The 15,177-nt window shown below is 40.6% G+C and overlaps 1 protein-coding gene across 6 annotated transcripts in view; it reads right to left on the bottom strand.

Moving 5' to 3' along the window:
* Nucleotides 1-15,177, bottom strand: part of rgs12b (regulator of G protein signaling 12b) — a 65,950-nt gene that overhangs the window by 17,182 nt on the left and 33,591 nt on the right. For all 6 annotated transcript variants that reach the window (XM_074628819.1, XM_074628816.1, XM_074628817.1 and 3 more), the window contains exon 6: nucleotides 5,619-5,640. In XM_074628819.1, the coding sequence (XP_074484920.1) occupies nucleotides 5,619-5,640 (22 nt within the window). The remainder of the gene's footprint in view (nucleotides 1-5,618; nucleotides 5,641-15,177) is intronic.

Genomic DNA, 15,177 nt, shown 5'->3' on the forward strand with positions numbered 1-15,177 from the left:
ACACACATACAGAGAGAGAGAAAAACTGCAGTATTGATGAGGAGCTTGTTAAAGGATATCTGTCAACCTATTGTATTCCTGTCTGGACTTTTCTGACAGATCAAAATGAATCAAAATGTCTGACATCGGTTTGCAATAAGGCACAATGCAGAATGTAATATTATACTGCTATAGGCCTTAAAATGACTCTGCAAGTACAGTCTAATTGCTTTATTCAACAGCAACATTGCTGTAGTCAAACAGCATAAAGTCAAAAAATGGCCTAAATTCTTGCTATAATACCTAGATAAGTGATTTCTCAAATTATAAAATTGTGCTGTATCATTAAACATTGCATATCTACAGGTGGGGACCATTTGCATCAATAAAACAAGCACATTGTGTCCATTTCTCCCACCCATGTTTGCTTTGGGCCAACAGAAACTCTGATAGGATTGTGACACATCACGTCAATCTGTCATGAATCACTCACTGCATTCACTCTAATGCAAATATTCCAATCGGAATTTTCTGAAGCAATATGCTTAATTATTATGATGTGTTTTGCAACACTATGATAACTCCTGTTATGATTTGTTCAGAGCTTTCTGCCAATGATTTGAACAAGGAGCAATACGTTCATTGTTTTAAAGTTGAAGCACTTACTGAACGTCAGCATTAAACTGGTCATTTTAAATGTCTAGATTCATTATGACAGTGGTATTAACAGGATTCAAACTGAAATGTGTTTCTGTTTATCACTATGAAACAGGTCTGAAGTATTAATGTTAAAAGGTTTTACAATAGAAATAGTTCCAATGGCTAAGAGTACAAATGGTAGTAAGCATATGCTTAATTAGGATTATCGATTACGATTAATTGTTATGATTATGATGGGGTCCTTGGAAAGATTTCCTACCCTGTGGGGTTCCCTGGCCCCAAAAGAACATCTGACCTAGAATATTGGAGAGGAAGTTCAGAAGATGTACATTCAAATCCAAAATAAGGCTTAAAATGCATTTTTAAGTTATTCTCACAAATCGCTCACCTGTATTTATTCCTAAAACAAATTGTTTGGTGTGTTTTGTTTTATTTTTTTGCTCTGAAAATACACTCTTTACTCAAGGGTACGTTATTGTGAGCACTTTCCTGATGTCACAATAACATTGACAGGTGGTTTCTACACTGAACTATGGATACAGTATCATGTAAAACTCAATGACTGATATCATTAGTTTCAGAAGTGTATGAAAACGTATACGAAACAAGTTAAACGGAACAAGTTCCTTTTCCGTCCCGATACCGATGCCTGGGCTTTGGGTATCAGCCGATACCGAGTACCGATCTGATGCTAGCGGTAGGGGAAAAATTGATACAGCATAGTATCGCGATAATTTGCGTGTCAATATTGTATAGATACAGAGACGTCAACTATTGATCTCCAGCTGCTATTCTGTTTTTAAGAGGTTGTAGCGGGCACCAACTGTGTCATGTTAGCTTGTTAGGAAGAACGCTAAATAAAGCTCCAAAGTTAGGCTAAATTTTGGCGCGATATCTTACTTAAGTAAAAGTGCATAAGTATTAGTTTCACAATATACTTGAAGGTCACATATTATGCTCATTTCCAGGTTCATAGATGTATTTTAATGTTGCACTAGAACATGTTTACATGCTGCAATGTTCAAAAAAACCTTTATTCTTCTCATACTGCAGCCTGAGTCTGCCTGCCTCAGAGCCTAATTCAGCCTCTGTCTGAAAAACCCTGATTCACAGCCTGTCTCCTCCCACTCTGCTCTGATTGGTCAGCGTTTTCTGTCAATCAAACGTCCTCAACAACACAGCGTCACTATCTCCCCCTCCCTCCCGGAGAAGCTCTGGAGAGAGAGGAGCTAGAATAAAGTTTATAAACCAGAAACTTCACCCAGCGCACGTGACCGGAGGAATCTGATCAGAAATCGGCGACACATGATCAACATCTGCGGTCCAGATTCCAGGTTTTCCTGACGGTTTCTCTCAGGTAAATAATGCTGTTTATAGCTCTGTTGGTTAGCTCAGTGTTTACCTCATGCATCAACTCTGTAAACCGTAAACATACACTCTGTTTTACGTCTGTCTTTACAGATTCATCTGTGAGAAATGACCAACAGAATCATCCCAGAGGAGAGCAGACAGCTGAGAGCAGATAGCTGAGAGCAGATAGCTGTGAGCAGACAGCTGAGAGCAGACAGCTGAGAGCAGATAGCTGAGAGCAGACAGCTGAGAGCAGACAGCTGAGAGCAGACAGCTGTGAGCAGACAGCTGAGAGCAGACAGCTGTGAGCAGACAGCTGAGAGCAGACAGCTGTGAGCAGACAGCTGAGAGCAGACAGCTGAGAGCAGACAGCTGTGAGCAGATAGCTGAGAGCAGATGGGAGATACAGAGCTAACCCGTTAGCATGTAGCTACATGCTAACGGGTTAGCTACATGCTACCGCTATGACACGGTGTGTAAACACAGCGACCATCAGGGTGGAAAATAGAAGATGTGAAACAGTAGTCAGTTCATTATTTCTGCTAAAAGATAAATGTATGGAAGATCAGAGTAATGGTATATTATTTACAGTAGTAGCTGTCTCTGTGTTACCATGACTACAGACCACCGGAGCTTAGCTTACCATAGTTTACCAGAGCTGAAGACTTTCTCCTGTACCATGTTAACATAACTAACTAACTAACAGGTGAGATGATTACAAATGCTGTGAATAATTAATATTGTCATCTGTCAACTCAAATAAAGTTTGACTGTGAAACAGAAATGTGTTGTGTTGCTTACAAGTCACTATTTACTACCTGTACTCTGCTACATGCATGACATCAAATATATATAATATATAAATATCATCTGTTTAAACAGTGTAATTACATAAAGCCTTTGTGAAAGAACATGTTATATTGAGATGATGGGAGTACATGAAGACGGTTCTGCTGGTTCTTGCAGACTAACAGGAGGAGCTACTTTGCTCAAGTTCGGTTGAGGAGGAGAGACAGTGACGCGCTGTGGGGCGGGGTCAGCTACTGAAGGTTCTGCTCTGGTTCGACCAGGAAACCCTTACATGGCTTGCATTTCTCAAACGACGTCAGAAGAGAAGGAAAAGCTGCGCAGCGTTTTTCGACACCCATTTCCGGACAAACGGAGCAGGAGAAAAAGAGAGAGGATGGTCTTTTATGATACTATGGTGACTTGTAGACACACTGGGGACAGATATTGATGTTTAAAAGACATGGAAAAGTGCATTTTGCATAATAGATGACCTTTAAAGTACCAAAGTACACATTATGCAGAATGTCCCACTCCAGAATAATATAAATTGCATGATTATGGCTAAAATGATAATCCCGACTATTTTGATTAATATTGAGATCCCGGCTATTTATCACAATTATTCATTGATTTTTAGGGACAAAATATTTTTATATTTTACGTTCACTTGATTTCAATCAACAGAGCACTGCTTTCACTTCCATGTTGTGCTACAAACCTGCTAACGTACAAATCTTTGCATGAAAATAAGACTCAAAATAAAGTTCTTCTTCATCTGAATTCGGTGCATTGTTGTTGTATGTAAAAATGAGTATACGTATGAGTTTTGAAACTGAGCGTAGTTCCCCTTTAATGTGTAAGCAGCTCTAATTGCAGCTGTTAAAGAGAAATTTACAGTGACAACAGGCACTGCCAGGTAACTTCTTGTAAGAATCACAACTTCCCCTCTCATGTGTTGATCTTTTCATCTTTGATTATTAGAGCTAAAACCGGGAACATCTCTCATCATATTGTGTCACTATTGAGCGTATTATATACTGTAGCAACTTTCCCACAGAACTGTGAGGTTGGTTGTGCAGGATTCCTTTACCTACTAAGAAAGATAACATCATTTAACCTTCATTGGGTTAATGAGTTTCTCGACTCATTAACTTGAAGTATGCGGAATTAAACTGTCAAACTGCCATCCTTCCTCATAGTGTTTACTTGTTATGTTATCTCAGAATGATGTAACAATAAGAGAGGCAATAACAAAGCAGCAAAAACAGCTTTTTGTCCCAAAAGACGACTAATGTATAGACCATCAGTCTGACTGACAGACTGACACATGAAGCAAGTAGCTTGCAGTGTGTACTTAACTTACAATACCCTGGTGATAGTGATCTATACTCCTACTACTAGTTTGAACAACTGAGAGGAACCATTAAGCATGTTCACCAGTCCCTATACCATCATGCTCCCTGCATCACATGCACATAAACGTGCAAAGAGAGCAAGCTTTCCACTTCGCTCCCAAACAACACATCCTCTCTTCCACAGACACGTTGTGTGAACAAGTGGCCATAAACATTTCTATATTGGAGCTGACTGCGAGCAGGTCTGCCATGCATCCTACACCCCCTTTTGTCTTGTTTCTCACCTCCTCTTCCTCCTTTTATCTCCCATCTGCCATAAATTGTGTCTTTCATGTGCATATGTGAGGTGTTAAAGCTCCATTAGAAGCCTCCTAAATCAGAGGCCTTTCGTTATTGTTGGCACATGCTAATTACACACATGACACCAACAGTTTACCTCAAATTAGGTCAGACAACACGACCAGGAAACACAGAATACAAAACAATGCCTGAAAGGTTTGACGTGCTAATTAGAACTACACACTAGGAGTGTAAGAATATATCGATACACATGAGTATTGCGATACTATGCTGTGTGATACTGTATCGATTCTCCAAAACACTATCGATTTTTAATTAACCTCTTAAAAATCCCACGGCCCAACAACTCATTTAGCCAGTCTCATGTCCTAACCATGAATTGCAACAACGTTGCAGCTAATGTTTACAAATGTGGGATTATCTTCAGGCTACAGCCTGCCAACATCAGCAGAGCAGGCAGAGGTGGGGCAGACGTTAAGCAGGTCCAACCAGACTGTCTGTTGTTTCTGTGGATTTAGTGGAAGCAGCCATACGTTAATGAGGTGTCCACAATGAACGTGACCGTGACCCTGCGCTCTAGAACAGGACAACTGGCCCAACACAATAAGCCATTTATTTCATCCCATGAAATGCTACTTAAAGTCACAACAACTGAAGGAGGAGGGAAGCCGATTAGATCAGTGGTTCCCAAACTATTTTCCTTGAAGCTCCCCTTCTTGTATCTAAGAAAAGCTAAATAAATGTAATTCATGGTGTTGTTAGATCGCTGTTAGACAACCTTGTTAATACAGGTGCGTACCTCCCTTTGTGTGCGTCGAGCAGGAGAGCAAAAGTGAAAATGTTGTTTCTGAAAGGCTAAACACCAACAAATACGGATTAAAGCAGAATATTTCATTAGATTTTTCTAGTAGTAAAAGAATATATATATTTAAAATAGTTTTTATATACAGACTTTTGTATAAATTATCCAGTAAGTATGTTATTATGATTTTAGTTATACATGTTCAAATCTAATTTTGACAACCTCTGAGCAGACAAATCCTGGCACACCCTCTGTGATCTTTGACCTGCCCCCTAAGGGGGGTCCGGACCCCACGTTGGGAACCACTGGATTAGATGATGATGAGAAAAGTCATAGATGATTTAAACAGGTATTGAGAGTGTTGTAAAGACGTATGTACTCACCTCCATCGGAGACTGCAGTGGACTGTAAAGAAATACAGAAAGACATGGATTAGGAGATCCCCTCATCACACAGATGACACATATTCATACAAGCTCACACAGTACATGAGCGCTAAGAGGCAGCTGCCCGGGCATGCACTTTCTGTCACATGCAAACACAAACACAGACTGTGTTTCTCACAAGGAACTGGCTCATTATCACACACACACACACACACACACACACTTTCACATCATGACACAGTCAGGTTAGCGCCCACACTCCCAATTGTCTTGTGCGTGGGTGGAATCATCTGTGAACTGGCTGTGCTCGCTCTGCAAGAAAGCCTCCTCAGAGGGGTGTGGCTTACTGTGTGGATGTGTGAAGAGGGGAAACTTTCAGGACAACCTGCCCCCGATTTCACAGTGAAGTGTGATGTTTGCTTGCATATCTAATCACATTTGCAGCCACAGACACAGATGTCTACACAGACACATATTCAAGCCAAACTGACTTTAGAATCATATCCTATTTCCCTAACGTAGACACAAAACAGCACACACACACACACAGCATACAATGCCGTGATTTTTATCCCAGACATGCTGAGCTGGGATGAGATCATTCGACACAGACATCAGTAATGTAGCTAACTCTGAACACAGTTGAAACGCTCTGTGACTCAGAAAGAGCAAAAGGAGAGGAGCAGACAAAAGAGAGAAAGAAGGGAAGGGTGAGCAGCAAAGACGAAGTAGCGAGCTCAGATCAGCGCTCTGGATAAATAATCCAGCCACACTGTTAATCTGCCGGAAGCTTTTGATGCTGTTAATCTGTCCACTAATCGCGCTAATGACTGGCTTTATGCGTGCACATATGATGGAAAGCAGGCTGTGGAGTAGCTACGAGGGCATACTGCTGGTTCTGAAGGTATTTGCGATGTACATTTGCATTTGGAAATTTTAATGATCTCATCATTACTCAGCACAAACCACAGAATGTATATAAGAAGTGGACGTAGTCACTGTGACGTCACCCATTGGTTTGTTTACCGCCGTTTTGAAGCCTCGAATTTGGTATTTTGGCCATCGCCATCTTGGTTTTAAGACGTCGTCATCTTGGTTATTTGCAACCAGAAATGGTACGAGAGGGTGGAGCTAAGTACAGCTGAACTCTGAATAAGACATTTTTAGGTGAACAAAATGTTACAAATAACTTTCAAGAACTGATAACACAAAAGGGGTTAACATTCTGAGACGAAAACACGGAAAACTCCCAGACCGGACAACGCCGTGGTGGCGACCTGTCAATCACAAGGTAGCCACGCCCTAAATCATACCCTGCTTTATGGTCTATTTGACTCTAAATGGGACCATAATTTACTAAATGAACATCATGCTGTATTGAAGAAGACTTGAAACTAGTGATTGAGATCATAAACTCATGTTTACAATGTTTACTGAGGTAATAAATCAAGTGAGAAGTAGGCTCATTTTCCCATAGACTTCTATACAATCAGACTTCTTTTTGCAACCAGAGGAGTCGCCCCCTGCTGGATATTAGAAAGAATGCAAGTTTAAGGCACTTCCTCATTGGCTTCACTTTTCATGGTCATCAGATAGAAATGTTTCAACTTAATATCTGAGAAATCAAGTAGGTTCTCCCTCAGTTTGGCATGTTGAAGGACACTTAATACAGCGATCATGAATGTCATTGGCAACTGAAGTGATGAAGACCCCAACCAGCCATTTTAGTATAAGGGTTTTAGTATATTTGGAACACTTTGTTGTTACATTGTATGATATTATATTTAAACCAAACACTGTGCAGCTTTCGCAGAGGTGTTCATAATATTGTGCCTTTACCCACAGAGTCAAAGCAGACTAATACAGGAGGATCACAGTACCCTGAGTAATCGCATTAACGCAACATGCGGGTTGTTTTTAGGTTGTAGTCGGCTCAGTTTTTAAGCTAGAATGAAGACATTGGTATCATCAGGCTAGAACCGTGACCATCTAGATGAAACTAGAAAACCAGAGGAATCCATTGGTACCAAGCATGTCATACTAGCGTGTCGCCATGGCCATATTCAAAGGGGTCCCTCAACCTCTGACCTCAAGATATGTGAATGTAAATGGGTTCTGTGGGTACACCCGAGTCTCCCCTTTACAGACATGCCCACTTTATGATAATCACATGCAGTTTGGGGCAAGTCATAGTCAAGTCAGCACACTGACACACTGACAGCTGTTGTTGCCTGTTGGGCTGCAGTTTGCCTTGTTATGGTTTGAGCATATTTTTTTATGCTAAATGCAGTACCTGTGAGGGTTTCTGGACAATATGTGTCATTGTTTTGTTAATTGATTTCCAACAATAAATATTTACATATATTTGCATAAAACAACTATATTTATCCACTCCCATGTTGATAAGTGTATTAAATACTTGACAAATCTCCCTTTAAGGAACATTTTGAACAGATAAAGAATGTGCGATTAATTTGCGATTTTTCGCAATTAAATATTTTAATTGATTGACAGCCCTAGTATACTGTATACTCATACTGTACTGTACTTAAAGTGGGGGTGGGCAGAATTTCACAACGGTCACAAACTTTCTCATTTTACAGCTAAACAGCCCACCAACGTGAGAAACAGTCATTACAGTAACAGAATATTGATTCATATTTCATCAGCGCTGCCTAGTTTGACCGTTTGATCAGAGTTTGCGAGTGATTGACAGCTGCTCAGAGACGGCAGACTCCAGCTCGGCTCTGATTGGTTGCTTTCCTCCGGTCTGTGAAATCTTGCAGATGCCATTAGGAGCACCGGAGGACACAGAGGAACATGATTTTTTTCAGATTATCTGTCTCATGCACTACTGTCAGGATATAGTGACCGTTTTATAAAAATAACTTTTTTTAATCATATTTGCTACAATTCTACCCACTGCAGCTTTAAATGCATTTCTAATGCAGTTACCCCAAGAACACATGCATGAAGAGACAGGGACAGTAATACAAAAAAAAGGTCATTACTTGTAGTAGTTCATCTTTGTTTCCAAAACAGTGAAATGACTAAAACTGAAACTGACACTAAAATAAAAATAGAAGCTTCTAGTAGTCTAAATAAGTCAGTTTCCACAGCTGAATAAAATCCAGACACATTCACACTGAAAGGAAAACTGTACACTTTGGTCTGAAAGCAGAATCTTATAGCACTGACACACCACGAATGATCCAACCTTGGTTCATAAATATGCAGATTTTGCAGTAACCAGGTTACCACAGTGCACTCTCAGATTCCCCCACTGTAACCTGATTTCTTCCAGAAACTTGTTTTTTCAGTGCATGTAAACAAAGTCACTCTCCAGTCTGTTAACTCTCAAAAAAATATGATCCACAATAAAATTGCTGCATGCACAAATCCAGCAATATCCTGACTAAGATTCAGTGTACACTTTTAAACTATAATCAAATCTAATTGAGCTGACCTCTCTGGTGCAGCATATGTGCTGGTTTGATTCATGTGCATCTTTCCTCACTTGGGCCAAGCTGTCCTAGCCAGATGGCACAGCCAGCGTAATCACTGGGATTAGCTATTTCAGACTGTCCTTGGAAGAGCGGAGGTTGGCACCGGCGTGTCAGAAGAGATTTGATGTGACTTTATAGCAGTTGATTGTGGTCGAACCATCGCGCAGAGGCAGTAAGCTCACCAGTGGAAACTGGTTACCCGATCCACGCGCTGATTAGACTCCCACACATTTCACGTCTCGTACATTTCACCAGCGTTTATTCAGTATCTGATGTGAGTGCGTGTTTCATGTGTGTTAAGACATGCTGTGTATTCTATATGGGTGCAGGCCGTGTATGCATGTGGTCGACATCTGTTAGAGATGTCTTTCGTATGTACATTCTTTCGCATTGGTGCATGTGTGTGTGTGTTCACCCCCCATCCCCATTCAGCTCCAGTGTGATCACTTCCAGACATACTCTGTGGTTTGGCCCCCAGTCAAGGCCCCAAGACCCCTCTCCTCTCTTTCCCTCCCTGCACCCCTAACCCATTTCAAACTCCCTACTTTTGTTCTTCTCCTCCCATCCCATCATCCCACTCTTTCTTCCTTTGTCCGCCATCACCCCCTCTCTCCTTTCACTCTTCCCTCAAGTCACTCACTCTCTCCCTCCTTCAAACCCTTCCTCAGTCATTCCAGTGGTGTTCCCCCTCCTCTCCTGGCAGATCCTGGTCATTCCTGACAACCCACAGGGAATGACTGGGGTTTTCCAGACTTTCCCTTCCTCAAGCTTCTCTCCCAATGCAGCTGGAAAAATGTCTTGATAAAAGTGATTCATAATATCAAAAATATCCCCCACAGCATCGTTCCACTTTTAGCCTGCACAGCTTTCAAACTCTACATTACCTCAGTATGACTGGCAGTAGGGATTTACCGCTATGTCATAGCCCCAGTATTGTCTCCGGTTGTTTTCTGCTGATGCTGATTGTTCACAGATATTAATGTGGCTTTTATGTCCCATATAAATGCACCGATAACATCAGCAGAGAAAAAAATATGACACAGCAGCACATGACTGATGGTAATGATTACGGTTTCCACAGATGTGGAGGACTCGGTTCCAAGCAAAACCTCAGAATGTGCGGTGTGGTCATGACTGTTATGAAGTCAAACAGAGCTGTAGCGAATGGTCTCTTCTTATCAATGGTTTGTTGATAGAGTTGCATGACAGCCATTGCCAAGAATATGTTTTTATTATATTTCAGTGTAGGGGCTTACCGAATTGGTGTTGACTTTTCAGGGCAGACTCAAAACAAAAGACACCTTAGAGACAGAAAATCCTGCACTTCCAAAATATAATCTTTTCAGTAATGAAGTAGAGTAACAGTTTGGTCATACAATAAGTAACAACTGCAAAGATGTAATGATGTGTGGCGTGCTACCTCACTCGCATGTTAACTTCAGTCAGATACTTGACTTTCTATTGCACTGACATGTGCATCAAAAGTCCCTGAAATTAATGAAATCCAAATATGCCAAATATGTCTTTTTTTATTTATTTTTATTTTTTAATAACTTAATGATTTATTCTGCTTACTTTTTATTTATTTACTTATTGTCTGTGTAAATATTTTAGGTCTAATGTGATATCTGCTTAGTATTGAGGATGATAACTTTGTAATTGTAATGACTGCCTTATTATTTGTAAATTCATCTCGTGACTAAAAAACAAACAACAAAAAAACATGTGCATCAAAAACCCCGACTGGGATGTTTTTTCTGGTTTAGGTGTTCAAACACAGCTTTGTTATGTGTCTATTTTCTTTGAATAATCATATAAAAGACACCAACATTTTTGCGACCACGATAAGTACCAAGCGGGACAATTAACAATTGAACTAGAATTACCGCCTGGCAGTTGTATGCCTCCGCCAACCAGTCAAGTTGCATATTTACATACATGTTTGTCCAAAATGTCAATACTTCATTATTTTATCCTATTAGACATTTGTGTGAAATTGTCATAATTAGCATATGAATTCTTGAGTTATGGCCAAAAACGTTTCTTGTGAGGTCACAGTGACGTTTGACCACGAAATTCTAATCAGTTCATCCTTGAGTCCGAGTGGATGTTTGTGCCACATGTAATGAAACTCCCTACAGGTGTTCCTGAGATATCCCGTTTACGGGTATGGGACAAGTGAGGTCACCTTGACCTTGACCTTTGGCCACCAAAATTGAATCAGTTAATACTTGAGTCCAAGTGGACGCTTGTGCCAAATTTGAAGAAACTCCCTCCAGGCGTTCCTGGGATAACGCGTTCAAGAGAATGGAATGTACGTTCGTCCGTACCCACAAACATAAAGCCTCTGTCAACGGCTGTCACCGGTGCAGAGACATAAAAATCAACTTGACTGTGTTCTCTGGTGGAAGAACTAGACCGGCGCGCCTAATTTATCTATCCAACTCTAATGCAGACCTAAATAGATTGTAGAATAAAGATGAATTACTATCAATGCCAAAAAACAAATGACATTGGAAATATGACTGCAAGTAACAATTATCTTTATGTATCAATGAATCTGTTGATTATTTTCTATTCATCAATAAATAGTTTAGTCTATAAAATAGTGAATGAAATGAAAATTCCCACTATAATTTCCTGAAGCCCAAGATGACACCTTCATCCTCAGATTCAAGAAGATGGCAGCATGAAATGCATTTGTTCTTGATAAATGCCTTAAACATCTGATCATGAATTCTTAAGATTACATCAATAGACCAATCATTTCAGCACGTGTTGGTAGATATTTAATAATGTCAAATCTTATCTGATGCCCTTTCTGTAACAAGTCAAGCAGCCTTATTTTTGAACTTCAGTCAGTCTGCTGGATGCTGGCCCTCCTTGAATTATCTTCCAATCTTGGATTTCACAAAAATAAAATGAATAATTGGCTATGAGGAACTTCCGAAGAATATTCTGGTGTTCTGAGAAACAGCGATACAGTGGAAGTGTCGTGGACAGTTACCCAATGAGAACACTCTAACACCCACTTCAACGAAAGATAAGACGGCTGAATCACATGTCTTCACAACACTGGTCGGAATCAAACGTCCGGGTCTATTTTTCCTTCCTGGTCCGTCACTGTTACTGATACTGTAGGAGCGCCAGTCAGTGCTTGAAGTGGAAAAAAATAAGTGCCAGTACTCTCTTATTCACATGTTGGCGTGTGCATCAGTCGGTATCAGCAATCTGTTGCGACTTATTCCTGTTATTCATTATTTCTTTAAGCATGTTATACGGTGTCAGTCATAGTCAGCTGTGGTTTTATTGTTATTATTATACGTGGGCTATGCATCTTCTATAGTAGGCCTATAATACTCCTATAAGATTCACACTGGAACATTAAAGGGTTAAGGTGGTGTGTTTAGTGTTGATAGTTAAAGTACTTTCCTCTGTTATCTGTAGCCTAGTCAGGTATCATTCAGGTTTTAGGAGCAGTGTCCCAGTCAGGATGCTCCTACAGATTACTCTATGTATCAGGATAAAGAGACACATTCTGAATTTCTGCTGTGAATAAAAGATACCAGGAGATATTGGGTTTGGGGGTCCTCCCCCAAGAACAATCTGAAGGTTTTTGACTTAAAACTATGCAATTTGACATCATGTTGGACCATTATTATTTCTAGTTAAATGATTATTTTATTATTTACACATATCACAGCCTTCGTCTGAACATTTAAATTCTTCTGGAAATGTTTGCCCTAAAAGGACAGATTCAGAAAACCTTTAAATAACGTTTCATTAATTATGTTTGTTCACAAATAAATGACGAACAGTTCATTAATTATTTTACCAAAAGGACGTGAACATTGTATTGATAAATTACAGCCCCCTCGTTCTCACCCCCTCTCCCCCGTGTCGTGCGTCGGCTCGTCCAGATGCTCCCCACATAGTTTCTATGGTCATACGGCTTATGAGGCGCGGCGCAAAAACGCTGGTGCTGCACCGTTATGAATCTCCCAGAGAACCTGATATGGAGAGGGTAGAAAAGAGTACTGGCAACTCGTGAGAAGCGCCGGTGCACAAGAAAAAGTCAAGGCACGCCAAGGAGAAAAATGAAGAAGTGTCGGTACTGCATACCGGTGAGTACCGGCCCACTCTGAGCGCTGGTGCCAGTGGGATTTGTAGTGTCGTATTGCATTATGACTAGGGATGCACCGATACCGATACTGCATCGGATATCGGGCCGATACTGACTCATATAGCTGGATCGGATATCGGTGACAATGGGGTCGTTTATATACTATATGCATTATATACTGGAATTTTAATTCCTGTTAAAGTTTTGACCAATTTGTTGCTGCATTAAAAAGGTTTACACATGAATTGTAAGATTGTTTACCACGTTGCTAGTGAACGATTTATTATTTTAATAATAAAGAACAATTAAATACATTTATCTATGTATTTATTTGTTACATTTTGTTTTACAAAGTTAGGAACGCAAAGTTTAAGTCAAGCCTGATGTTGCCTTACACATAAAAGAATGATCCCACTTCCACACAGTGAGGCGTACAGCTTATTAATTAAACTCTGGTATCGGATCGGTACCCAAATCCCAGGTATTTTTATTGGTATCGGAACTGAAAAAGTCGGATCGGTGCATCCCTAATTATGACTTTGTTGTTCAGTCAGCGTTAGAATGACCCGTTGGATTGTGTGCAGTTTAAAGACATAATTATTTTGTCCACAGGTCACAACATGTTTGTACACCAACATCCTCCTGCTTTCACCTCCCTGAACATAGAATGCCACCCTGTAGCCACATGCCTGGTTTGTTCATGTTGTGTTTATGTGTGTGTGTGTGTGTGTGTGTGTGTGTGTGTGTGTGTGTGTGTGTGTGTGTGTGTGTGTGTGTGTGGGTGTGTGTGGGTGTGTGTGGAGAGTGGTTGGTCACTGTGTGTACAGGTCCCAAGTGTTTTATTAGCTGTGACTAGTGGGAGAGGGGTGGCTTACATCATCTGTTATGAAGCCTGGATGCCGGGTTCAAACTATGGCAAAACACCGTGTACAATTTACAGCCGTTCACTCTCACTGTTATCATAATATTAATGCTTTAAAAGTCTCCTTAAACAATCTCATGTCTCCGAAAATGTCCCCCGTCTGTGTGCGTGCGTCAAGGTGGACGATGATTCCTGGAAAAAGACGCTCTGTTTTATAGGATGAGACACAGAGCAGCCAGTAACACTTAACAGGGTGTATAAAAAAAACTGTCCATCGGTGGGAGAACCTGACAGGGACATAACATATGCACTCACACACACACAAAGACAACACTGTTTGTACCACAGGAACCTACTCCTGGCTCCAACACTGGAGCTGCAACTGCCACCTTTGGTAAGGAATGAGACCACTGAAGAGACTGAAATATGGACACTGAACATAATCTTCTGTCTGCTCATGTACCTGTAAACACTGGCGTTACTACAGGAAACCACACCTATAACCGAACAACTGACACACACATGCTGTCCTCTGACTCCGCAACACAGGATTTACTCCGACTGCATGCACGCAAACACACACACACACACGCACTCCCAGCTGAGGAGGAAGCTGTTGCGCCAGCGGTCTCAATGTGTGCGTGCCGGTGTGTTTACTTTTGAATATGAGGTGAATAGTGGCTGCTATTGAGAAGACCGGAGTCGCCTGCCAGGACTGGCAGCAATGAAACCGCTTAACTTTACTGTAGTTTAACTCAGAGAGGACGAGGAGAGGCGAACAAACTTATTAGATTAATTATCCAAAAGTCAAATGAGGCATGGGTGATGATTAGGGCTGTCATTCGATTAAAATATTTAATCGCAATTAATCGCATGATTGTCCGTAGTTAATCGCAACAAATTGAAAATTAATCACACATTTTTTTATCTGTTCAAAATGTACCTGAAAGGGAGATTTGTCAAGTATTTAATACTCTTATCAACATGGGAGTGGGCAAATACGCTTACTTTGTGCATATGTACGCATATATTTATTATTGGAAATCAATTAACAACACAAAACAA

Source organism: Sebastes fasciatus, chromosome 3, assembly GCF_043250625.1.
Source record: "Sebastes fasciatus isolate fSebFas1 chromosome 3, fSebFas1.pri, whole genome shotgun sequence".
Classification (NCBI taxonomy): domain Eukaryota; kingdom Metazoa; phylum Chordata; class Actinopteri; order Perciformes; family Sebastidae; genus Sebastes; species Sebastes fasciatus.